General features: G+C 34.0%; 1 protein-coding gene across 1 annotated transcript in view; it reads right to left on the bottom strand.

Annotated features, from left to right (window-relative positions):
* LOC144841197 (dihydrolipoyllysine-residue acetyltransferase component of pyruvate dehydrogenase complex, mitochondrial-like) overlaps positions 1–27,529 on the bottom strand; it is a 39,410-nt gene extending 11,881 nt beyond the window's left edge. The window contains exons 1-11 of the mRNA XM_078697443.1: positions 27,326–27,529; positions 26,471–26,541; positions 26,047–26,129; positions 24,786–24,926; positions 24,402–24,506; positions 22,121–22,306; positions 15,920–16,075; positions 11,652–11,737; positions 9,320–9,460; positions 7,318–7,399; positions 33–113 (exon numbers count right to left, since the gene is read on the bottom strand). Of these exons, the coding sequence (XP_078553569.1) occupies positions 33–113; positions 7,318–7,399; positions 9,320–9,460; positions 11,652–11,737; positions 15,920–16,075; positions 22,121–22,306; positions 24,402–24,506; positions 24,786–24,926; positions 26,047–26,129; positions 26,471–26,541; positions 27,326–27,459 (1,266 nt within the window). The 5' untranslated portion in view covers positions 27,460–27,529. The remainder of the gene's footprint in view (positions 1–32; positions 114–7,317; positions 7,400–9,319; positions 9,461–11,651; positions 11,738–15,919; positions 16,076–22,120; positions 22,307–24,401; positions 24,507–24,785; positions 24,927–26,046; positions 26,130–26,470; positions 26,542–27,325) is intronic.
* Between the last annotated feature and the right edge of the window lie 170 nt (positions 27,530–27,699).

The following is a 27,699-nucleotide window of genomic DNA, read 5'->3' as shown; positions in this document are numbered from 1 at the left end:
CATAATTTATATAGAAACTGGTTTTTACTAACCTGAAATTCTTGTGGCATAAGTTTTCCTTCTCTTGCCTTTTCTGCCAAATTTCTAACATTATTGCTAATAGTTGATAATCCCTAAAAGAAATAAAAAGTACAGACGTATTTGATTAATACAGAAAAAGTGGTTAATTAGGTAATAATAACTTTTAAAACTTAAGCCTTGTCTACACTATCAAACTTTATGTGTCAAAAAAGTTTGATGTGCCCATATATGGTAGTGCTATGCCCAAATATGGTAGTGATATGACATCATCATGTCCATATACGGGCACATTTTTTGACACATACAGTTTGATAGTGTAGACAGAGCTTTATGGTATTTCATTGAAGCTCCCAGTATACTGAATGTATGTTACCCAATTAAACTGGAGAAACAGAAGCAAAAGTATGGACAAAAACCAAGAGAACACAAGATATTTAAAATTTAGTGAATTTTTACTTCTTTTTCTTTTACTGTTTTTCTGTATTAATTTAAGATACCGTAGTTTAAGGGGGAGAACGCTTAATTAGCCACTAGCCTCAACGGCTATGTCACTATCTGGCTTCTCCGGGAGACGTGTCTCTGAATTGTCATAAATAATTTTTTTTTACATTAATAAAATGGACCAAACCAAGAGGACACAGGATATTTAAAATCTTCAATCCTCACATTCAAGGAACCGGAACTTTACCAGCTGCACCAAATGACAACATAATATATTGTTTACTTTTTTCCTCTTTAGAGACTAAAACCAGCATAAATGATAGATATACAAATTAAACAAAGTGAAATTATCCATTTAATGAATGGTTAGTATGTTCTAAATAACAATTCCTGATTAGTTGATCAATTAGTTTGGTGGAATAACTGATATTTCGCAATTAATGGCCGTCTTACGATCGTATTTAAATTGTTATTGTATTCCCGCTGTGGTTTATTAATTTGGATGTTTCTACAGCAGATTCCCATTCATTACAATATCTGATGCCCTGTCTCTTTGAAAACTAGGTCATTTATGAAGGAATAAGCTATTACAGTATACTATGATTCCTTGTCTAAACTCTTCTACGTATATAACCGTTGACCTATCCTAAATCAACCACTGGTTACTCTCAATATTTGTTGCTTTTTAAGCGTTTTATGCTTTTTATCGTATTTTAACTTTTAACTTCCAAAAAATCTACTTTTTAAACTTAAAGATGTATTGTCCCCCAAAAACATGAAAAATAATTAAATCACACTTTGAATAGGCTACTTTTGTAGAAAAAAAAACGATGAAAAACAATGTTTTCACTTATAAAATAACATGATAAATGATTAAATTCAACCAAAAAATCCAGACCATTTTTTACTTTAAATTACAGTTTTTTCAGGTAAATAAATTTCATTTCGATCTAATTTTTGGTCAAAGTGGATAAATATTATGTGAAATTAAAATTGCATATTCAACAAAAATAAATGTAAAAAATTATTTTTCACGGGGACAATACATCTTTAAGTTTTTGTGCAATAATGTGTGTGTATTCTATTTTTTATGATTTTTTTATATTATATATCTGTTTTTAATTGTACTGTACTAATAAATATTTGCCAATCTTTAAGAAGAATTTCTATTATTATTTTATTATAATGGACAATTAAAGCTATTCAGTATTCAGTATATTCATACTGTAACAGTGAGATGAAATTCAGATCTAAGTGTGTATTAAGGGGACGGGTACACTTTTGAGTGTGGTGGCCAAATGGTTGATTCAATCCTTATCAAGGGGACAACTTTTTTTGTATCACAAAAACAACAAAAAGAGACCAAATAGTTAGGTGGTACAGGTATTATACATTATTATATAACACCTAAATAAATTCCTGTCATTTGATTGGACAATTGTGGGTCACATGGCGTGCAATAGTACACACTATTAAACTCAAGCCTAAGATACTTTTTATTATATATAAGACTTATATATATCTATAAGATATTAAGACTTTATACTCTGTCATTATGCATTACAAATTATTTTTTTAATTATATTCCAGCATCAACATATTCTGTGTTCAATATTCAATAATTAACCATTACCACCATATATGGGTTATTATTAGTTTATTTAAAGTTCATGTTATTGTTTATTGTTACTATGTTTGACAACAAAAGTGATGACATTCAAAATTGGTATAATCTAATCTTTTGCAATAAAAAAAGCAATAAAAACTAGACGTCATTACATTTTTCATTACAAATTTCGTCAAAATAATCTTGTCACTATCATCACATCATCGTTGCTTGTTTCCCAAATAAACATTTAAAATTACCATATTTGGAGTACTTTTTATGTGGGGAGTGGATTGGGTCAGATGGGAAAAATATATTAAATTATAATACAAGAAAAAAAATACAAAGACAATTTTGTTGAGCAATTTTGAATGCATTATGTAACTTATTATATAATTTTAAATGTTTTATCTGTCATTTTACAAGATTTAATAATTTTTTTGCTTTAATGTTTTGCTGCTGTTTTTATGTAATTTTACCATTTTATATATTTCTTACTTCAACTTTTAACTGGACTTATACTTACAACCTAGATTTTATTGCGTTCCATTTTCGTCAGACATTTTAACTGTCTTTTTATCGTACTCATATTTTTTTTTAATGAAATGATTAAGAAAAAGATTTAAAAAGATACATACAGCAAAATGACAACAAGAAGTGTAATAATTAAACGGTAACAACATAACTCTAAAGAAGACAGCTTTTGAATCTATCGAAAATCTTTTACAAATTTACATTCTTTTGACACTCGTGTAGAGAGGTGTGTAGGCAATTTTGACTAAGTTTCTGAAACGCAATAGCACTGTGTATGGAGGACAAAGTCAAATTCAAAAGGATACGTCGGGTCATTCATGATTTTATATATTTTGAGTGCAACCCATGGGATACCTGAGGGAGTTTAGAAATCAGATTTGTAAACTGAATAGTAAATTAGACAGGTCTTTCCCCCTTCAGCTTATTGCATATTTGAATATATCAAGTTTAAAATATTTCTTGATTTGTAAGCGTGCAAGACTTTGGAATGATGATTGATGCGAGTATCAGGTAGTGGTTGCGATTTAATCCTGATTTCATGAGGGCATGGTTGTTGAGTAACATTTCTAGGATAAATTGTAATTTATATGTTGATGAAAATGTCTTGGTATTTAAGGAACGTACTGAAACAAACAGGAGTGGATACTTAGTAGCATACACACATACAATCATAGTACTATGGTAAATGCGAACGTAAATAATGTACAGTAATGTACGTGATAGAAAATAAATATAAAACTGAAGAAAAACCATAGTCACTATCTTTCCTGTAGAAGTTGCATTCTAAAGTTTAGAGCTGGTTTTTGTTTTTACTTTTTGCCAACTTCCAAAAAAAATTATTTTCCTCCATAATAACAACAACCACTCTGTGCTCAACAAACAACAAAAATAGAAACAAATTTGCCACATTTTTAAAAACTTTACAAATTTCTTTGACATGACATACTGTATCCATTTCCATTAAAATATTTCCATATCGATATTTTTTAATCAGTAGACCTTTATTATAGTAATGATTAAAATTATGGATTTTGGAAATTTTTAACATTTAGGGTAACTATAAATAATCATCAATTGTGGAAATAATTACTCAACATTTACATCAATAATAAGCTGAATAAAATCAACGACAAAGAACCGTATTATGAACGTAGTCCTACTTGACATTGTTACAAAATATAAACAGAAGTCAGGGGCAACAATAATCCTTAATAAACCTCAATTTATTTAACAGTAAGTGGTTTAAATTATTCTAGTTACAAACAAGAATTAAAGTCTTAAGACATTTTAACAAACAAAATAAACAATATAATATAATGTATAATACTTATTATATAGAACTTAGTTATTTTAGAAATTCTGTCTAGGAAGAAAATACCGCTCTTTTTAATCCGTATTAATCTTACTCAGTACAAATAGCCCTTTGAGTACATATATTCAAACTCAATCCAATCAATCAAAATCAATTGATTCCATATAACTAAGGATATGTACAAATATGTCATCAAAAAGTTATGGAAAATCAAAATAAACAAAGCTTTTAAGTTTAAGTTTATCAGAAGATCTTCCTATTTATCAAAATAAACAAAGCTTTTAAGTTTAAGTTCATCAGAAGATCTTCCTATTTACTTCCGGAAATAATCGCTTTTCACCCAATAGGTTGAATTGTTTTGTAAAGAAGCAAATTTTAAAATAATGATTATTTGTTTTTTGTATTTATTCTGTCTTTATACTGGATGATACTTTCAGTGCTAAAGCATTGATTTTCAAAGTGGTTCAGTAGTTGAGTATTGAGTTGAGTAACTTTTAAGCGGGATGTATTGTTTTATCCAATTGATATTGTGACTCTCAACATCTCTATTTAGAGAAGGCATCGTTCAAATTTGTTTAAAAGCTTTATTTTTAATCTGAAAATTAACTTCAGGAAATAAATCAATTTATTTTTAATCTGAAAATAAACTTCCGGAAATAAATCAATTTTCTCCCATTGGTTGAATTGTTTTTAAAGAAGAAAATCTAAAAATAATGATTTTTTGTTTATTTGTAAACATTATAGTCACTAAGTATTCTTTCTTTGTTAAACGATTCCAGGTAAACTTTCAATGGGATTAGTAGGATTAGTAGGATTAGGAAAAGGTAATTTACCTTATTCATCAGAAGTACAATTAGAACTAAAACCAAACATAACTGACTAGATCAGATAATAATAGTAAGATTAGTTGTGTGAATAAGAAGTCACTTAATGACCTATTAGGTGTGTGATGAGTACAACAAACATATGAAAAACATGTCAAAAGCACTTCCTTATCTATTAACACTAATCCTGCTAATAACATTTGAATATGGGATTTCAAATAGAAGATAAGACGAGTTTACCAGCTTCCGTAATGCATTTAAATTTAGGCAATTCCACTCAAATTATCATCAATGTAAATTGGTAATGTATACGACTCTAAAAGCGTTCATAGCGATTTCTTGGTAATTTGTAATAATATGCAACAAAAACCAAATTACTAATTTATCTCTTTTATTAATCATTCTTTCAACAATTGGGCCACCCAGTCTATAATAGAACATCTTAAGCCTTGTCTACCCTATCAAACTTTATGTGACAAAAAAATGTGATGTCATATCACTACCATATTTGGGCACATAACACTTTTTTTGTCAAAATAGTTTGATAGTGTAGACAGAGCTTTAAAATCTTGCTCATCCAACTGATGGGCCAGATATTTATTTTATCTTTTTATAATTGGAATTATTATTATTTATTTTTTTTACAGAAGTGGTTAACTTTATTAAAACTGCAAAATGGCCTATTCAAAGTCTGAATTTATGAATCTTCATTTTTCAAGTTTTTGGAGGATAATACATCTTTAAACGTTAAACGTGAGGTGTATCCCGAATGATCGCATGATCAAAACGATACTGGGTATGATCAACTAGCTTTCATGTTCCCACTTAATAATATGTCTTAAAGATTATCTTCAATGACCACAGAAATACAGTATCATAAATTGATTTTCCTAACTTTTAAAAGAACCAATCAACCATTTATCATTGTTCTGCGATACTGTCCCCAAAAACAGTCACAGACTGTTCACAAAAAGTGACATTAAACACAAGATGGTTCTTAAATTTTGTCTAATGTCAAAATTTATAAACAAGTGGAATCATTCACAGAGATTAGTCGATAAAATGTGTTCTCTCGTTAACCCTACACAAACTTGACATTACACTATCTACCTTGTTTTATTCAACATGAGATAAGATGAACTGACTTACTACAGTATTTACGTTTCATATTTCAATTTTTATTCACACGGTTTGGCCATACAAACACAGACCATTCATAGTAGCGTGTGGCGCAGTGTGTTCGATGCTACTGTAGACGCAAGATCGGATGTTCGAGTACAATGCTCATTGTATACGAATTGTATCCAGCATGGCACTAAACTTGTTTGCCTCTCTCCACTCAGGAACATTAGGCCTTGTTATTAATGTTAGAGCTTGGATGGGACAACATCTGGGAATATCGGGTGCTGTATATGGAGCTGGGTCCCATTAGGCATTTGAAATCAGCACTGCTGACTCTTATGGCAGCCCCTGCATCTAGTATCTGCCTCAAATGTATTGGCCCATGCCTTTCCTCTGGTCAAGGTGGGCAATGGATGAGAGAAGCCCCTTGATCAATGATACGGCTAATAAAGTCCTTGCTTTAAGTTTCATCCATCATTCAAATGATCACACAAATCTCATTAAAATCTTTATAACTCTAATATGACCTGAAATATTAAATAACACGGCTTGTCTGCATTTTGACAGGTATTTTGCTTTACTTTATTAATTTAGGAATATTTATCTAAATTTATCCTTGGCAAAAGACACATCTTTCTATAAACAAATTCACATCAGTAAAAACAGAACAAGATTTTGGACAGATCTTGCAAATGTCATTTGCTAAAACATTAAGAAGGTATTGATGTAGAAATAAAGCAAACAGAATCAATCATAAAGGTCACATGACTGCTAAAACAGACAACATAATGGACATCGTGGGACTCTGAGGTGTTCAATTAAAAAACAACAGCAAATAGCTAAAAAGTGCATACCAATCTGGACTTAGAACATATGATATGAGGTTACAGATAATGATAAAATATGTGCAGTTAAAACGCAAATTCAATTGGAAACAACTGAAGGAGAAATCATTATTACTTAAAAATTGATTTTTTATAGACAACATCAAACAGCAAATACAGGCATATCCCCAGGTACAGTCCAGACTTTTGGTCTGGATGTAGGCCTCTATCTAGTCTGTTCAGATGAATTTTTACAAGAAATACTTACCAATTATTTTTTTTCCTGAACAAGGGTTTTCCCAGGTATAGTCCCAGTATTGACTTTTGGTCTAGATCTAGCCTATTCAGATGAGTTTTTACAAGAAATGCTTACCAATCAATTTTTTCCTGAACCAGAGTTTCCCAGGATATATTCCCAGCCCCCACCAACCCAGAGCTTATACAGTATTTAAATTTCGTTCTTATCCTCATCGAACTCACCAAACCTAATTGTGTGTTTATGGGAAGTGGGGTTTATCTATCAAACCAGGGAAGAGTGAATTTCACTCTTCCCTCAGTGAATTTCACTCTTCTCTCAGTGAATTCCACTCCTCCCTGATCAAACGCAATATAATTTATAAATGAACAATTTACCTTAGAGTCGGCATTAAATACAATTGGTGTAATGAGACCATTATCAGTTTGAACGGCAACACAAAGATCCACTTGATTAAATCTAGAAATAAAAACAAGAACACGACTTGAAGAACTGAACTGAATGTAGGTTGCAAGCAACCCAACAGCATTAATGTTATCACTTTGAAGACATGAAATAATGTGAATTTAGCATAGAGAATGTAGGTTGCACCGGCCAAGAAACCCAACAACAAATTGTATTACTTTGTAGACATGAAATAATGTGAATTTAGCATAGATAATGTAGGTTTTAAGTGAAACCAGATAAGCTATACATTAACCTTATTGATCAATAATCATGTATTGATTTGTGTGCAATATTTAGTTTCATGTCTGCTTATTTTTTGATTATCAGTAAAAGGGTTTAACTGGATCTCTATGTAAAGTTAAAATATTTTTATTCAAATATAATATATTGTTCAGGGAATGATTTCACTAGTGTAGCATAGCAAAAAGCTATACAAAACAACCTTACACAATACAAAACTATGTTTCTCAACTTCAGTCAGTTTGATTAGCAATATTGCTAAACAAAATTAAAAAATGAATTTGTTCCTGTTGTTTGAATGTTTGTATATTCAACTATTTTTTATTATTGAACAGAAATCCAAGAAATTTCATGATGAAAGAATTGGAGTTTATTTTAATTGAATTTTACTTTAGTAAATAACTCTGACAAAGTTATGAATACATTATAACTAGCATGTAATTAATTTGTAATTAATTTTTAATTAATTGATAAATTAAAATGTGTAATAGTAAAGTATTACAAATGGCGATTTAGTAAATTAAATTATAGCAATGTTTTATTAATATATACAGATTGACGAATAATTTCTGATCTTTAATTTAAATAAATATTTGATAGATGCATGTAATTGTAAATAATAAGGCTTAAATAGTTGAATAATTTATTGTAATTTGCTGAGTATATGACGGAGTATAATCCTAAGCTCAAATATAATCCCACCCCTTAATTTAGGCTAAATTTGGACATAAGACTTGGGTAAATTCCACTGTTAGTTTAATCCAAGTATAATCCCACCGCCTAATTTAGGCTAAATTTGGACGCAACACTGGTAAATTTCACTGTTATATATTGCAATCCGGGTATATTAATCCAACCACCTTATTTCCCCCAAATTCATTATCCATTCCCCCTGGTCATATACACCAATTAATGTTTCCGTTTCATGTTATGTTTGATACAAAGCCTACTTCACACATTACTACAATAATCACAAAATAAACCATCACAACCAAATATGGTAATAAAGTTACTAAAAGCATGATGTAAGAAGGAAAATGAAGTGTCAAAACTTCCGGTTTAAATAAATATATTTCTATTCCCACTTCAGCAGCTTACGTGCGTAGAAACTCAATGTGTCACATTATGTCAACATTAACAAGTTAAGAACTCAATCTGAAACTAAGTTCAGTTTTCGGTAACATTTCATAGAGAAAGGAAATCAGTGTTTATTACAAAAAAGATAAGATTGGATATTTACACTTAAAATCAGGAACATAGAAATAGTACCACAGCTACTGAAAACTAGACAGAAACACATCCAAAATGATGACACCAAAATATTCTTCTACATATATTAAATTTGTTTTTTAATGTGTTATATAATTTGTGCCAGTGGAAAATAAGTTTCCACTCTGAAAATAAGTGGACAAATATATATATATTTATATATTACAAGATATTAGCAAGGATGAAAATTATTTTTTTTTAGTTTATAGTATATGTTTAAGACGTTTATCATCTTCTCGGACTTTGACTTTACTACATGATTTCATTCACTGCATTGTTGTGTCATGAGCATCTCATTTGTGATGGAAACGCAACATAAGATTTCCTTATTATTATGTTTGACCTAAAATATAAATTTGTTTTGTAAATTTAAATTAATAAATAAAATGTGCATAAAAATGTCCTTATATGGCAACAACTTACTGTCTAATTTTATCGTCCATCCATGACGAGTTAGCTTCCGGTTGTTTCATGCACGCCAGGGCGGACGCTTTAATCACAAAATCATTTACAGACAACTTGCTTCCATCAGATTCCAAAATTGAATTTAATTCTTTTCTTAATCTGCAAAATGTGGAGAAATAAAAGAACTTGATAAATGAGGTTGAGAATTATTTAAACTGGAGGGAATCCAGTATGCAACTTATTTTATGAAACATTAAGTGTATTTAATAAAATTAAAATGAAATTGGCTGTGGGTTAACATTACAGTATCTAAGAACATAAACAAGCAAAAGCTATTTATAAAAAGGTAAAAATAAAAGGCAGGGAGAAATACCAAATAATTTCATTAAAGTAAAATGTTAAAAAAAAACATTTTTTATTTTTACATAAATTAACATTTATGGGATATTTATGTGGTTGAACCACCAACCTTAAATTAAGCCCTGTCTACACTATCAAATTTTATGTGACAAAAAAATGTGATGTGCCCATATGAACATGATGATGTTTAAGCATATCACTACCATATTTGGGCACATCTGTATTGTCAAACTAGTTTGATAGTGTAGACAGAGCTTTAGAAGGCAAGCATTATGAATACCACGATGATGTCATATCACTACCATATTTGGGCACATCACACTTTTTTTGTCAAACTAGTTTGATAGTGTAGACAGAGCTTTAGAAAGCAAGAATATGAATACTTTAGTCACAAAAGTCTTGTCTATCAAAATGTTTTCAATTGATTCTGATACGAAAGGTTGGATCAATCAAGAGAAATTTGAAAGCCTACAGCAATGCATTCATTGATTTTAATTCCCACACATCTATTTAATATTCCCCTTAAATACATAGAATATTTTAACAAATTTTTATATGCATGCCATTATTTAATTATAAAAAAACAGCTTTTTGAAACACCTACAAATGCTAGTGAGCACTACAGTATCTGTGGATAAACTGACAGAAATCAGTTTAATCACGTTTTTTTTTTAGAAAATAAATGTAAGTGTCATAATTATTATTATATTATTTGTGAGTGACATGCGATGATTATATAGATTTTTTTTATCAATTTTAATAATAATAAGTCATATTTTGAAGTCAATTTCTTTACAGCCTTTGTAACATGTGAAATTGTTTAAAACTATCAATTATATTTGGGCATATCACTACCATATTTGGGCACAGTTGATAGTTTGATAGGGTAGACAGAGTTAATAACCAAATCATTATTACAATCAATGACATTATTGTAATGATACAGAACCCATGATGAATCTAGTAAACATAATCATTATTTCCATATTTGGGCACATCACACTTTTTTTGTCAAACTAGTTTGATAGGGTAGACAGAGCTTACCAAATCATTACAATCAATGACATTATTGTAATGATACGGAACCCATGATGAATCTAGTAGACTTAATCCTGTCATGGGACATTCAAAATTACTTTTGTAATCAATGATAATTAATGAATATGAATTAAGTACATTCTTAATTCATTGGTCATTTGGTAATTACCGTGTAACCTGGAAAAAAAGGTTTAATTTAAGTTTGTACTAGTTATTCCACAAATGAATATCATATTTATCATTATTTTGACTTGTTTAGTATTATATAAATGATGAATATGAATCATATCTACTTTCATAACTGTAGGGAAACTTATTATGCGTCATATTGGGAACGTTTCAGTAAATTAAAGTTTGGAGAGTCACTGTACACTCTAACTATAGTATTATTGTACAGTAATAAACTTAAGTATGGTTGAGAAACCTACACACTATATCTACACTATATCAAACTTTATGTGAAAAAAAAAATGTTATGTGCTCATATATGGACATGATGATGTCATATCACTACCATATTTGGGCATATCGCTATCATATTTGGGCACATCACACTTTTTTTTAAGAAACTAGTTTGATAGTGTAGACAGAGCTTTAATAGGGTATTAGTATTTGGATTTAAAGTATGGTGGAGAACCCTACACCAGTCTTCTGAAGAATTTGGGAGAGTTACTGTAAACCCTAATAATACTAAATTTATAAAGCTCAAGGCGCTTAACTGTAAACAGGTTTAAATAATATTTCAATCCCTTCCACTGTGTGAACTTGCTATTGTTTCTAGCTTTCACACCAGTCCCACCCTATTCCTATATTCCCAGTTTCCTGGACTTTCTGCATTCTCACTCCTGAGGACGGTCAAAGCATATTGATCGAAACGTTGAGAAAAGTTGTTTCAGAACTAATATACATGGTGTACCGCAAACATTATATTAACATAGTTTAAACAACTTACTTTAAAACATTGTCCATCTCCACATCCACTGACAAATAGTAATGAGGAATTGATTGTTTTGACTCTAACAATCGTTTTGCTATTGTCTGCAGATATAAAGTTAAAAAAAAGATATATATTAATTTTCAAAATCACTCTCATGGGTGGCCCAAACTCCTTGGTTTTCTAATTATTTTTATAATTAGTGGTTCAACCAGGTACAGTAGGTACAGTATAAATGAATAGAAAAATGGTTGGATCGGCATGTGATTTATAATTTGTATTATATATATATACAAGGTAAGGGGCAGTAGGATCTTTTTAGTTTATGGGGTGGGGTGGTTTAAAAAAAATTGTTTTAGTATTTTTCTTTATCTTTTTTCTGCGTGTAGATACATTTTTTTTTTAAATAAATAATTCATAGCAGCAGCACTAAAATGTTACATATAATGCACTGCCTGTGGTTTAAATTAATTGACTGTGATAGAAACAAGTAAAATACACTGAGTCCTAAAGTGCAAAGAAAATTAGAAAATTTATAACCATTTGACATAGTGCCAGCATCATATCAATACCATTGATTTCATACCTGGTAATGTAATTATGGAAGGTTACAAAACCTTCTTCAAAATGTGAGAGGCTAAGAGCACTACCCCGCTGGGATAATCGAGGGAAATGGAGAAATGTGATGACGTCTTTAAAAAATGGGCGAGTTGATTATAGATTGTAAACAAAAGCATTGCCCTCTCTAAAAACCTAATAGCAATAAGGAAATGTAAAGCTCTGTCTACACTATCAAACTTTATGTGACAAAAAAATGTGATAGACATGATGATGTCATATCACTACCATATTTGGGCACATCACACTTTTTTTGTCAAACTAGTTTGATAATGTAGACAGAGCTTTAGAAATGATAAATATGTCAGGGATAATAGCTTTATAGTATAAACCTTAAATAGGCACTGTGTATATGCATAAGGAAAGAGTGCTCTCAAATGGTTTATTATTATTTATACCCAACAACTTGATTTACATATTTTTGCCATTTCCCTCATTGAATTGTATAATCTTGTTTTATAAATGTCTAGCTTGTAAACCACAATATATCTATATATAGCCTTTATTTTATATCTTAATTATATTTTTGTCAATCCAACATTTTCAGCCTTCTTGTTTATCTTTTATATCGTAATATATACAAAAATAAATACAAAAATAAATAAATTGTAAATTTTAGTCATAGTCATGTAATCAATATTACCATAGAGTATATTTTACCAAAAACATTTTTTTTTCAACGAATTAAACGATTGAACGATTAGAATAACATATGTGCTCACTATATATTATTATATTATTTCTTTCTTTTTGAGAAATAAAGGCAAAAAAAAGTGAACATAATATAAAACAATGAGGTAGAGTTACCCAAGTTCCATAAATAAATGTAGTTATTTTTAAGTGGTATACTTCCACTTTCTTTTTTAAATTGAGTTAGTAGTGTAAATTGGAGTATGTGTGTGAAAGTGATAAAATACTTGTGAGTGGTCGAAGACATGAGAGTGACCAAATGGATGAGAGTGACCAAATGGACGAGAGTGGCTTAACACACCTAAGTGATCTAATCCTCCCCCCACCCCAATTTCTAAAAAAAATGAAATATTTATGTTGTATCGGCCTTCAACTGATAACAAAAAAGAATGTCACCTATCAAACATTGACAATGACATTGTTATGCTCTTCTGTGAAAGACAATTTATCATTTTTACTATGAATTAATGTGTAATGTATAATGTTATTTTCAGAATATTTTAAGAAAAATGTCATGTAGCATTTAATTAATTGCTATGGGAAAAAAATCATAAATGATGGATGACTGATATAAAATTATATTTAGCATAAATAATTGATCATAAATTGTTGTTTTATATTCCTATGGGTCTCATTCAATATTGCTTTTGCTATTGTAACTTACGGTACGTACTGTAAAACTATGGGACTTGATTATAAAGGCCTCATTTGGGCATATTAGTACCCCATTCACACTATCTTAGCTATGTAGTTTGACACACACTGTGACGCACAGCAAACAAATGCAGGTGTTTAACTCCAATGTTTTGCTTTGCAGTTCAGTTGTATATAAATTTAGTTTTACATTTTTCATTAAGTTATTTTACTCATCTTGTGTTTGTGTATGTGTTCCATTTGTGATACCAATGGTGCTACCACTTTGACAATGCCATAAAATAAAGGAACAAAATTAAAGAAATAACAGTTGCTCTTGATGTGATCATTTTTCAAAAGCAATCTCTCTGAATACCAATTTTTTTTCAAAAACTATGGATTCACCATAAGAAGGAGGCAATGTGGAAAGGGAGAAACAGGTTTAAGTCAATAATACATAAAAAGCCCATGAACCTCTTATTATACACCCACCTAAAATAAAATAAAGACCTTGAAGATAAAGTGACTGTAAAATAGATGAAACTGTCATTTAATTTAAAATAATTGTTATCATACAAATAAATTAAAGTTATAGAATACCTTAATCATTACCTAATATTGACACCAAAGTGTATAATCATAATTTAAAATTGTGTAGGCTTATATTGATTTCCTCAAGACACGTTTTCACGCTGTCTGACGTCAAGTGCGTGCCCTTGCTACCATATTTTTCAACATTCTATTCCAGCTTAATCAATCTATCATTATATATCTATTATCATAATGAATGAATCCATTTTAATTTTTACCTAGTGATAAATGTCAATAAATTTCAACGAAAATTGTGATCTACTATTTTTGTACAACATGCTTTGCTTTGTTTGGTTTCTACTGTAACCTAGTTACGATCATAAAAATCATTCTGCGAACAAACAAATGATTTTTTACGTGACATGTAAAAACTACTGAAATGTTCTATTTACTACAGATTTTGTTATAGTAATATCTGTATGTATATTATGTACGTGGAAAAACAAATATATTATATCTACCAACTCTCACGCATAATGCATGACTTTCACGCACGAGGGCCGATTTTTTGTGCCTAACGCATACGTAGCTATTATGCATCCATAAAAATATTCAGAAAAACCATTTTTTTAAATTAACTTCCCTATTTTAAGGAAAAATAGCCCAGGACTTTACACTATTTAATTGATTGACATAATTAGCCTATGTTTATTTGTATTTATGGTTATTGTACTACAGGAAAGAAAATCAAGAAAAATCAAACATAGATGGAGTATTTTGCGATTACTTTGAGTTAAAATAACACATATACAATTTAATTTAATGTCTCACGCATTGGCCACTGAAAAGGTTGGCAGGTATACATATACTGTAAACGAACAAATGATTTGAAAAAGTTATACAGTAATACACTATTCTAAACAAACAAAGGTTGAGTTTAAAATTAGAAAGTTTATTTATGTGGAGAAATAATATGTCAAACAAACAAATGATGTGGAGATATAAAAATATAGCACACAAACAAATGATGTGGAGATATAAAAATATAGCAAACAAACAAACAAATGAATGATGTGGAGATATAAAAATATAGCAAACAAACAAACAAATGAATGATGTGGAGATATAAAAATATAGCAAACAAACAAACAAATGATGTGGAGATATAAAAATATAGCAAACAAACAAACAAATGATGTGGAGATATAAAAATATAGCAAACAAACAAATAAAAAAAAATGTTTTTAGTGAAATATTTAGATAAACAGAGTGACTAATACTTCACATGAGAAAGCCACCTACACAAACACATTGTTGTTGCAACACGTCATTTATTTTTAAAGATTGTTTTATAAAATGTAGGTTATTGTTTGATGATAGTACCATAGTAACTGAAACTATAGCAACTAAATGCTGTGTGTTTATATGGTTGCTAGATGGACAACAATTTGATATTTAGGTTTATATGTTTTTGTGTTTTATTACAAATGTTTTTGTTATAAAATATATAAAATAAAATTACAGAATGGATTTAATTGCATTGTTAAATAATAAAAAATACTTTTATGATTTAAAGAAATTTTCTGCACAATGTTTTTATTATTGTCCCAACTGTTTTTTTGCTACTAACTTTTTTTATTATAGAATAAAAGAAACGTTTATTCAACAAAAACATAAATTGTCGACATGAGTCGAATTGATATTAAAACAAAATATGGAAATCATAATCATTTGTTTTCACTCAAAAGTCTTTCATGAAAGAAGAAAGAAAAATCAGCTTTTTTTTATAAAATATTTTTCTAATCTAAAGTTACCTTTCTGATTCCCGATAGTGGAATATCTGTATATTCTGACGTGGTCACTGGTACAGGTGTAGGTTGAGCACCAATACCGACGGGTGCCTGGCCAGGTGAGTATGCGTCTACATCAGCTTTAACTATGCGACCACCAGGTCCGGTCCCTTGCACACCCTACAAATGTTGCGACAAAAAGAATAACAAATTATTAGAATAAATAATTAGGCAAAACTTGAGTTTAATTATTGTGTCGTAATTAGCTGAAAATTTAAGTAAAAAAACATTTTTTTTTATTAACCATGGATTTTGATTTTAATTAGCTAAAATTCCTTAAAAGTAAAACAAGGCCAGTGAGTTCATCTTAATCTATCGATCTAAAAATCTTTAATCCTCAGAAGAAAAAAAACTTTGTGTACATCTTCCATTTGTATTCTAACAGGATTCATATTTTTTAATTTGTAAAATTGTAAATGGAAAAATTGTAGGCCTTGATTCATAAAATTTGGTAAAAAAGAAAAGCTAGTCCTACAAAAATAAATTACACAAACCAACAGTGGTGTTGGTAGTCTATGAGTGCCGCTTACCTGGATAAACCAACAATAGCCCCTTCTCCTCGAAGAGTGAGATATAACTCGAAAAGTAGAAGTTTTCATTGAATTCCCCTCTCCACAAATGGTATAGTCCATGAACTATGCCCTCAAGTGGGAGCCTGCCCACAAACCACCATCATCATTTCGCAAGACCTCTTGTCTGAGGGGACGGTGGGAGGGCGTTTATCCAGGTAAGCGGCACTCATAGACTACCAACACCACTGTTGGTTTGTGTAGTCTATTTCGTGCCTAGCTTACCTGGATAAACCAACAATAGCCAGTGTAGCACCGGACTAGATACTAGTCGGCGGTGGGAGACAAGTTTAAAAGAGCTTTGTGTATTCATTACTTTCAGCTCTGCTGTGGCTACTGGTGCAAGGTTTGTGGAGATATTCGATAGGTGGGAGAGTGAATACTGACTGTGTATGCCACCTTGCTGGTACCACCAGAATACAACACGTATGCAATCACACACACTGATGCATGTGAACCGGTGGTGGAGTGTCTGATAAAGCACATAACTCAATTTTCAGTTGTTGAATTTGCATCTGACTGGTGCGGGGCACCGAGGCAGTGATATTGAGACACTCCTTCTGGCAGTGCGGTGGATTGTAACTTAACTGCCCTCACTGGAGACAAGTATATATATGTATTATATCACCCAAAAGATAAGTAGATTTGGGAATGATAAACACAGTCAGTAATCTGCGAGCTGTCAAGCATCAATACTAGCCACACTCAAACCTAACCAGATTTGAGGAGTGTGCAACACGCCTCTGCATTCATATGTTGTTTCTCCAATAAGAATGCCAAAAAGGTGAGAATTGTAATGGGCCTTGTCGAAAGGCATCTGACTGATGTATCAGAACGGCTAGTATGATACTGACGTCCCAACAGGAACTAGGGCCTTAACATGAGGCCGATCTCTAAACATCTCGCAAAGCAACCTGAAACTGCAGGAGATGTAGATATGCTCAAGCCGTCTTTAAAGGTCGGAATTACAGCACCCAAGGCAGACCGGTAGCCGGACATGGTGCGGACCTGCAGATCTGACTCAAACAGATAATGCAGGAAGGCGCAGACTTTACCTAGTTCTCTTTCATTAGGTCAATCTATTGGCGCTTGCACCATTTAAAATAGTGTTTTAGTTGGCTATTATAGACGGCGAGTAGGGTTCCTGTCGGGAACTCGTCACAAGAAGGGCGGCCAGGCCATTTGGAATGTCCGAGACTCTGAGCTGATCCCCGACAGTGGCAATACAATCAGGTCGAGGGATCGGGGGTTCGGCAAAGTTCAGTCCTGCGTCAGCAGGTCTCCCTGAATCTGGAGACGTAGAGGCTGATCGTAAAGCAGGCTGATGAGCAGAGAAACCCACGTCTGTTGTGGGCAACGGCTCTATCAGAAGTACTCGGCATTAATGGCGTTGAATGTGCGTCAGGACCAACGGCAGTATCGAAATTTGTGGAAATGCATGAGCCCAAAACCGTCCCACGGTATGGACAGGCATCCACTGCCCACGCATGTTCATCTTGACTAAGTGCGGAAGATGCATGCTGCCTGACGTCGCAAACAGATCTATGTGGGGCCGCCCAAAGTGGTTGAAATTTGGGTGGCAATCGGCGGAAGGAGACGCCATTCCGTAAGATGTAGATGTGGGTTGGGACAGAGTGTCCGCTTCCACATTCAGTCGGCCTGCAACTTGGGCCACTGAGTTCTACGTTGTGGTCTGTGCACCACATTAGTAACGTCCATGTGTCGCAGCACAGTGTTGGGGACCACATGTCCCCTTGCTGTTTATGTGAGCAACCACAGTTGTATTGATGGAATTGGCGAGAACATGGCGATTTGCCAGATGGGGTAGGAGAGCTTCCAATGTACGCTCAACTGCCCAGTTCAAAACGGTTGATGTGGGCATGTCTCCTTGCATGATCAAATGCCGGAGAAGCGACTTCCACTGACAGTGCATAGCCGCCCCAACCTACTTCGGACGCATCCGTTTCAAAACGGAAGTCCGGCTCTGACCTCTGAATGGGTCTGCCCACAAGCAACCAGCCTTCCGCAAGCTACCAGATGCGTGAGAATGAACGCATTCATTACAACCACTTTGTGAAGTGAGTCTGATTTTGGACGGTAAGCTGCCGGGAGGTGCAATCGTAATGGTCGCATCCTGAGTCGGTAGCACGGAACGAGGGCGACGAAGCTAGACAGTGACTCTATGTGCGTAGCCAGTCATACCCCGTCGGAGCATGAGCATGAGATGTAGCACTGCATATCTTGCCTTGGCCACTCGCTCATATGGATGGGCACGCATGGCCCGTTACCAAATTGATTTGAGCTCCGAGATAAAGAGGATTCTGTGTAGGCAGAAGACAAGATGTTGCTTCATTTACGCCTGCAGACCTTCCTCCCCAGGCCCGTCTCGTTCTCCCATACTTATTCTTGGAGAGCGAGACCATTGTAAAAAACGAGGTTTGCTGTGGGCCTATATATCAATATATGAGACTGGGGGAGGAGGTCTTATGCGAGAGGGTGCGTTGGGCTCATCCCTCGGCAAGCTCTCACTGCTACAGATGGCTTGCAGTAACACCGGAGAAAACTCATTCACCCCGGGACCGCAGAGGCCGCAGCGTTGCATTGTAGCTGCATATTGGAATCCTGCTTGTTCCGTTACGAGGCGGAAAAATGCTAGGCTGTTTAACAGCTGGTCCCTGGACTGGGCCACGATAACCAATCGTCTAAGTACATAAATGTTTGATGTTTGACTGCCGTGTTGGTGGAAGAACGTTTCCAGCGTTCGTACCAGGCGTGTCACACACGCAGGGCCGTTTAGAGGCCGAACAGCAGAGCGACGAATTGGTATAAGTGATCATGGTTTCGAAAGCTCATGATCCTGACCTGCAATAGGCATGTGAAAGCACTCTTTAGCGCCTTTCGGTCTATTGTGGCAGCCCAGTCGCCTCGTCTTAGCCCCAACAGGATAGATGAAGGCTGTCTACATCCTACCTGCAGGGCCGAATGAACCGTTTGTTCAGACTTAAAGGGGTAGCCAATTGCCAGATTTCTTTTCTGGCAAGAGATGGTGGACTTGTGTCCCGGGATCGCATATTGAATATGAACTTGCACCACAGCTCCTTTTGGAGAAGTGCGTCGAGGCCGGCCATGAGCGCCTGTCTTTTAAGCGGCTCTGACGGAACCTCGTATGTCGGGCACCACCTCTCATAGGGGCTCGAAATGATATGCGATACCCGAGCGCTAACAGTAGAGACCTACTTATCCTTTGTCATGGCCTACTGTACCATACCTGCGCAAAACCATCTCAGGCGACCCCTCCCACCTGCCCGCCCTCGCTCGGAGGGACGGCGCCCCCAAACCGTCACCGGCACTTCACATTGTTGTGGCGTCGACCACCTCTGTGGTGAGCGCCTCTCTCGCCACTATTTCCATGACGGGGATTATGTAAAGCTTGTCTAGAAGTAGAAGCCTCGTTTCTTTGCATAGGCTGTGCCGGTGGCGGAGGGGGTAGCTGCATCTGCAAAGGAGCAGCGGGGGAGCCGGCGGTCGCGATACTGTCCTTGGCGGAAAGCTGCCGGGAGGTGCAATAGTAATGGTCACATCCTGAGCCGGCAGCACGGAACGAGGGCGACGAAGCTGGCCAGTGACTCTAATGTGCGTAGCCAGTCGTACCCCGTCGGAGCATGAGCATGAGATGTAGCACTGCATATCTTGCCTTGGCCACTCGCTCATATGGATGGGCACGCACGGCCCGTTACCTAATTAATTTGAGCTCCGAGATATTAAACGAGGATTCTGTGTAGGCAGAAGACATGATTTTGCCTCGTTTATAAGGAATCCTGCTTGTTCCGTTACGAGGCGGACAAATGCTAGGCTGTTTAACAACTAGTCCCTGGACTGGGCCACGATAACCAATCGTCTAAGTACATAATATTTGAATGCTGTGTTGGTGGAAGAACGCTACCAGCGTTCGTACCAGGCGTGTCACACACGCAGGGCCGTTGAGAGGCCAAACAGCAGCGACGAATTGGTAGAAGTGGTCATGGTTTCGGAACACATGATCCTGATCTGCAATAGACATGTGACAGCACTCTTTAGCGTCTTTCGGTCTATTGTGGCAGCCCAGTCGCCTCGTCTTAGCCCCAACAGGATAGATGAGGCTGTCTCCATCCTACCTGCAGGGCCGAATGAACCGTTTGGTTTATGAATTCAACGCCAAAGAAAATAAAGGACAGTACCGCCGTCCGTTTCGCGAACGCCTGCAGACCTTCCTCCCCAGGCCCGTCTCGTTCTCCCATACTTATTCTTGGAGAGCGAGACCATCGTCCTATCACTGTCATCTCTTGCCAGATAGACGGACCATCGTAAAAACAAGGTTTGCTGTGGGCCTATATATCGATATATGAAACTGGGGGAGGAGGTCTCATGTGAGAGGGTGCGTTGGGCTCATCCCTCGGCAGAGCTCTCCGTGCTGCAACGATGGCTTGCAGTAACACCGGAGAAATCTCATTCAACCCCGGGACCGCAGAGGCCGCAGCGGGTGCAGGCATGATTGGAGGTGCATTGTAGCTGCACTGAAAACAACAGCTGATCCGAATATACGGACCGTGTCAAAATGAAGTGTCAACTATGACTCCGCTAGAAAACCAGACCAGTCAGGAAAGAAGCATAGACAAGATCTTTGATCCTGCAGTATGTAGGCCTAGGCCTCTTATATAGACTAAGTTCCAGCTAGGCCTTACAAAATTATGTCTAGCCACAATGTTATTGTTAGGCAACATGCATGGGCAACATCTGACCCTGCAAGATCTAGGCCTAGGCCCCCTATGAGAGCATTAATAAAATTTAAGAAACTCAGGAGGCCAGCCTACAATAAGCCTAAACCACTATGCTAGGCAGTAGACAAGCTGTCCTGCTAGATTTAGGCCTGGCCACTATGGTACTGCAAACATTTCAGCCAGTTGGCCTAAGTGAAAACATTCACAAAAATGCTTGCTAAAAGTCATTTTATTGACATTTCAAAGTTCAATGAATCTCTGTAACCAAGAAAAACTACTTAGCTTCATATAGCAGCAGTCTCAGTATCAAAACTCTATTGCAACAGCAAGAAAACTGTGCAAGCTCTTTGAAGACATGTTTACTCTTTCATGTCTCGAAAAGAAATGATGATGGTGGTTTGTGGGCAGGCTCCCACTTGAGGGCATAGTTCATGGACTATACCATTTGTGGAGAGGGGAATTCAATGAAAACTTCTACTTTTCGAGTTATATCTCACTCTTCGAGGAGAAGGGGCTATTGTTGGTTTATCCAGGTAAGCTAGGCACGAAATAGACTACACCTTTTTGAATGGAAACGATGATGTCATATCACTACCATATTTGGGCATTTTAGTATCATATCACACTTTTTTTTATCAAACTAGTTTGATAGTGTAGACAGAGCTCAACAAAAACAAATTACACCTTTTTGAATGGAAACGATGATGTCATATCACTACCATATTTGGGCATATCAGTACCATATCACTTTTTTTATCAAACTAGTTTGATAGTGTAGACAGAGCTCAACAAAAACAAATTACACCTTTTTGAATGGATTGCTTATTCTATGTCCATACCTGCAAATCAATGCCCATATCTGCAGCTAGTTTCTTCGCCAAGGGGCTAGCAATGACTCTACCCCCAGCTGAGGACGGTGGTGGTGGCGCTCTGACCGATGGAGTTGGTGGTAAACGGGACACTGGTGTTGGTGGAGGTGGTGCTGGTGTAGCTGCAGCTGCTGGTGGTGGTGGTGGTGGTGATTCCTAAAATGGAATAAAACACAAATGTTATTATAAACAATATTCAATCATTTTTTTACAGTACACACATTTAAAGGAAATATAGTTGCTATTACAAACATGAGAAATATGTTGGTACTGCATAAAGTTTGCTGTACACCACGTATATACAGTTCTTAAAAAAGTTTCTCAACGTTTGCGATAATATTCTCACCCCTGAGGACAATCAAAGTATATTGATCAAAACGTCGAGAAACACAACAGTTCTTTTCAGACCTATATGTACCTGAAGTACCGCAAACTTTATACCAACATTTGATTTTGCCATGCAAACCTTCAAACAATATGTGAGAAATATGTTTTAATTAAGCTTTAGAATAAAAAAGTTAACTTTAAAATATTTTGTTATTTATAACTCATTTATTTTGGAAAATGTAAATCAATCAATACACAATGATGTCATATAAGCAAATGAGATATTAAATTGAAAACAAGTTTCATAATCATAAATTTAAAATGAAACATATAATAAATTATATAAATTCAGATAATAAATGATTTAGGCCGGGTTAGTCTGGCAACTTTTGGATTGAATTTGTTTAAAAACTCATCTAAAACTTGTGGAATGCTAAATCATTTTCTATGACAAGACAATTAGTTTTAAGAATTCCGTAACTATAAACGTTTAAATTCAAATGCTCAAACAGTTGTAGTTTGTATCTATTTTATCAGTTGTCTGTTTTATATTTGTTTTTATTCATTTTATTATTATACTATTTGTTTACCAAGTGAAGAATCTGTTTGAAGTTTAGCCTATTCTAAAGCTCTGTCTACACTATCAAAAAAAAGTGTGATGTGCCTAAATATGGTAGTGATATGCTGAAATATGGTAGTGATATGACATCATGTCCATATATGGGCACATCACATTTTTGTTGTCACATAAAGTTTGATAGTGTAGACAGGGCTTAACTCTAGTTTCCATTCTTTAGTGACCAAACAAATATCATTACCATAATTATCCATTGTCATGTGATGTTTTTTGTACTTTTTTTAAGATTCTAGAAATGGTAAACACCTAGCAATAGTATGTGTTTGCAATGGTTACTAGCATCATAGAAACAAGTAATTAAGTAATAATCAAGCCTCAATTATTACTAAATCAATATCACATACTTCATAAAAGAATGTAATAATTTTTTGTTAGAATAAAATAAAATTTATATGATATAATCAATACAGAAATTGAGTTTAGACGCGACATTATAAAGGAATTGCAATATCATTAAAATATGTTTGACGTTTAAAACATTACATTTTAAGGAAACAAGTCACAGATGACGAAATATAATTATATCACATCTAAAAATAGCTTTTACGATATTGATTAATATTGAATTGTAAAATACATTAAATTTTCCAATAAAAACAAATTAAAACAAACAAGGTTGCCATGGCTTTCTCATAAAAATGTATTTCATATTATATAAACAAATATGAATAGATTTAAAGAAAAGTATAAAAATATATATTTTTAAATAATTTTTCTATTTATACATTTTAATTTGACAAATAAAGTACATTATTATATATCATTTATAACAGAACAGAAAGTGCAATGATAAGAAAGATGAGTGGTGTTAAGATGGCAGGAAAGAAAGAAGGAGCTCATGTAATGTCTAGGTTGCTATGTGGAGTAGCTTGAGATGGATGGGACATATTCTAAGAAATGATGAAGATAAACCAGTAAAGAGAGCTTGGCATTTAGAAGTTGGAGGTAAAAGAGAAAGAGGACAGCCAATGGTGACGTGGAAAGATATGGTAAAGAAAGAAGGAAAGTTGGTTTGTAGGAACATGATGTGCAAGACAGGAAGAAGTGGAGAGATGGTGTAGCAGCCTGGAATGAGTGACAGTCAGTAACCCCTTGGATGGATGAAAGTTTACATAATGAAAAAAAAAAAAAAAAAACCTAAATTTACTAATGTTTATACAACACAAAGTATATTATCATTTAAACATGGGTAGAATAATTGAATCTTTATTTGTTTTAATTTGAAACATCAAGCCAGATATGAAGGACTTGCAGTAATCAAGGTAAATCACCTTATATAATACATACCTTAGGTTTTGATGGAGTTGCAGCGCCCTCTGTTACCATGACAGTATCGGCGTAATCTTTGAATGCTGCAACATCACCTTCATTTTCAGCTATTATACAAAGAAGCTAAAAAAATGAAATAACTTACATCAATATGATTATTATATTATTACTTAAACCAAGCGAGAAGTGTAAGATGAATAAAATCTAGAAATTATGGGAAAAAAGTTGTGAAATGACAAGTTCTTCAGTGAGCTGTGACATTAAATATCTTTTTCAGATAATAAGATGATTTTAAGACACAAATGTAACACACAAAAAAAGAGTCAGTTTAAATGATAAATTTTATTACAATCCTTCAGTCTTAATACTGTGTATGAAAATAATAATAAGAGGCAATGTTACCCTGCCAATTGGAACATCTTTTGTACCCTCCTCTACAAAGACCTTTGCTAAGAATCCTTCCTCACTGGACTCAACTCCCATCGTTGCTTTGTCTGTCTCAATCTCACATAATACATCACCTTCATTGATAGAGTCACCAACCTAAAATGACATTATTATTTAAAATTAATATAAAGAAATTCATTCACTCAGTGTATATTCATAATGCTAACTTTGACCGATGATTCCTTGTGCAATCCCTTACAAACGTTTTTTGGAGTTGTTTTCTATTGTTTTACTTGTTTTAGCATCAGAATGCTAAATGATTCCAAATATTTGTTTGTTTTTTTATTAACCTCTGTAATGTTTATTATTTGTTCTAGCATCAGGATAAACAATTTTACATTTGTATTCTTCCAAAAATGACAAAAAATACATATAAACATAGACCTAAGATATCTTATGCACATTCTGTGTGGTAAAAGTGAAAGAAAAAAGTTTCACATCATTAAAATCTCTAGAGGGCAGCAAACAGTTAATTCATCAAAACAGGATCGAATAATGAAGCTGAGTATAAAAAGTGCTAACTTTAGTAATGTGAATAGGTTGATAAGAGATAAACTTAGTGAGATAAGACATCACCTGGATAAAGACACATTATTAAAAGGGCAACAATCAATAGAGGTGATTATGCACTTGTCAATTGTATGACTCACTATATGACCATCGGGAGAGGTGCATCATGGGTGCGTCATTTACAAATAATTACTGACGCAGGGGTGCATCAAAAAACCTAGATGGTACATCACATCAATGAACAATGGTGGGTCAATGTCCGTCACTTTACAACCCACCATATTATAAACAACATGGTCATAGTGCGTCAAAATGGGTGCGTCATGGCCACCAAAGGCAAGTCATATTTTTTACGCACAGGTGTGTCATGGTATTCATAAGGTATGATGCATATCGGACAATTGATGCACCTCTCCATGGGGTTGTATAGTGGGTCATACAATTGACAAGTGCATTATATAAGCATTGAGTTGAACGTAACCATGGTTGTAATAACTGATCCAAAGAGTACAAGGCATGCAGATGTTCATAACAGATTCCCACCTCTATTGATTGTTGCCCTTTGAATAGTGTGTCTTTATTCAGCTGCAATGTTATCAATAAATGAACACATTTTTAAGATAAACAGATAACATAAGTTGTTTGTTATCTTTTTAAGATAAAATGATAACAAACAACTTATGGTACATGAAATAAATCTACGTACCTGTTTTTCCCACCTTACTACAGTACCCATTTCCATTGTTGGAGACAGAGCTGGTAGTGTTACAATAAAATGACCTGGCAAACCTGTGAGGCAATAGGCAACATGAATCAGTATTCATTATCATTTTAAAAGTGCCGCTGTAGCTTGGTGGTTAACATGCGTGCCTTCCAATCCCAAGGTCCAGGGTTCAATCCTGACCTAGTGCCAGGGTTGTAACTCACGACTCTTTCAACTCCTCTCCATAAGCCTAAAATGAGACTTTATAGGCATGATAAATTATAAAATAAAATAGTTATCCATCCTGTAATTGGCGAGTTTATGCCCTGTTGCGTATGAAATAAAAAAAACATTTGTTTTGTTTTCATTTTGTACTATAAGTATGGGATGAGTTAGTTTGAAATAATAATGATGGTCTTAAACTTACCATCACTTGAATACAGGCGACTAGACAATCTGAGGACAGTTTGATTGCATTTTCTTGATTGGTCAGCAAAACTGTAAATGAAAAAAAAGGTTAAAAATATTCTGAAATCATGTTGTATTTAGGTACTGACATTGCAGTTGTGGTTAGGAAGTTTGGCTAGCAGCAGGGTAGTGGGTTCTGTGTGGGTGGCATTAGAATTGTGAAACCTTCTTGTGTTTTTTGCCTTTATTATGAACCTACTTGGATAGAACAGTGATTAATATATAAGTATTAAGTTAAATTTGCTATTTACACCTATCTACACCTATAGTTTCTATATACTGTAGTATTTTCTATTATTACTTTTTTTTATTTTATTATTGTAGAAAACTTTATTATTAATAATAATATTATATATTATTAATTATTGTAAGAAATTACATTTATGAATGAAGGAAATAAACAAATGTTACTTTGATTTTTTTGTGATTGATGGTTGAAAAAAAAAATTATTATTTATACTTTTAATTTATTTATTAATTATGATTCATTACATTGTTTTATGATATGAGGTAGGCCTTAGCTTTAGGCTAAGGTAGGCTAGGCCTATCTATGGCATGCTTCAATTATATTGTTTTAATAAATAAATTATAGCCTAGGCCTATATAGCCTAGGCCTAGGCTATATGAAATTTCACTGTCATATAATCATATGCCATATGATGAAGTGTCCTAAATTGACAAAACAAACTTTTGTGAATGTCCTAGGCTAGGCCTAGATTTATTACGGCACATCCTATTCTGCGACCGCTTCAGACACAACCGGCGCCCGCTACCGTCCCACAGCAGACGTGGTGTAAAAAAATGTGAGGCCTACCTGACAGAACGAAGTGTTTTAAAGCCTCTTCTAGCTGTAATATACGCTACATTATTAATTCTTGGCTTTGGCAAAGTTTGTAGAGTTTGCTTTCTGCAAGCTCTGAGTACGCAATTTGATATATTTCTCTGCATAATGTTGAATTTTATGAAAAAAATTTCCCAGGCAAGTCGGAATTAAAATTGCCGTCAGGTAACCTTTGACCACCGGTGCAACATAATTATAATAAATATAAATAGTATAATGTCATTTTAAAGAAAAACAAAAATATAAATAGTTATAGAAGTAACGTTTCTATATTTAATAATAAATTTTAGTCCAGATATTTTTAGATATAATATTTACTAGGCCTAAGTGTTTAGAATGTAATGTAT

Source organism: Antedon bifida, chromosome 4, assembly GCF_963402885.1.
Source record: "Antedon bifida chromosome 4, ecAntBifi1.1, whole genome shotgun sequence".
Lineage (NCBI taxonomy): Eukaryota > Metazoa > Echinodermata > Crinoidea > Comatulida > Antedonidae > Antedon > Antedon bifida.
Note: the sequence above shows the minus strand (reverse complement) of the source record. Positions and strands in the feature narration are given on the sequence as shown.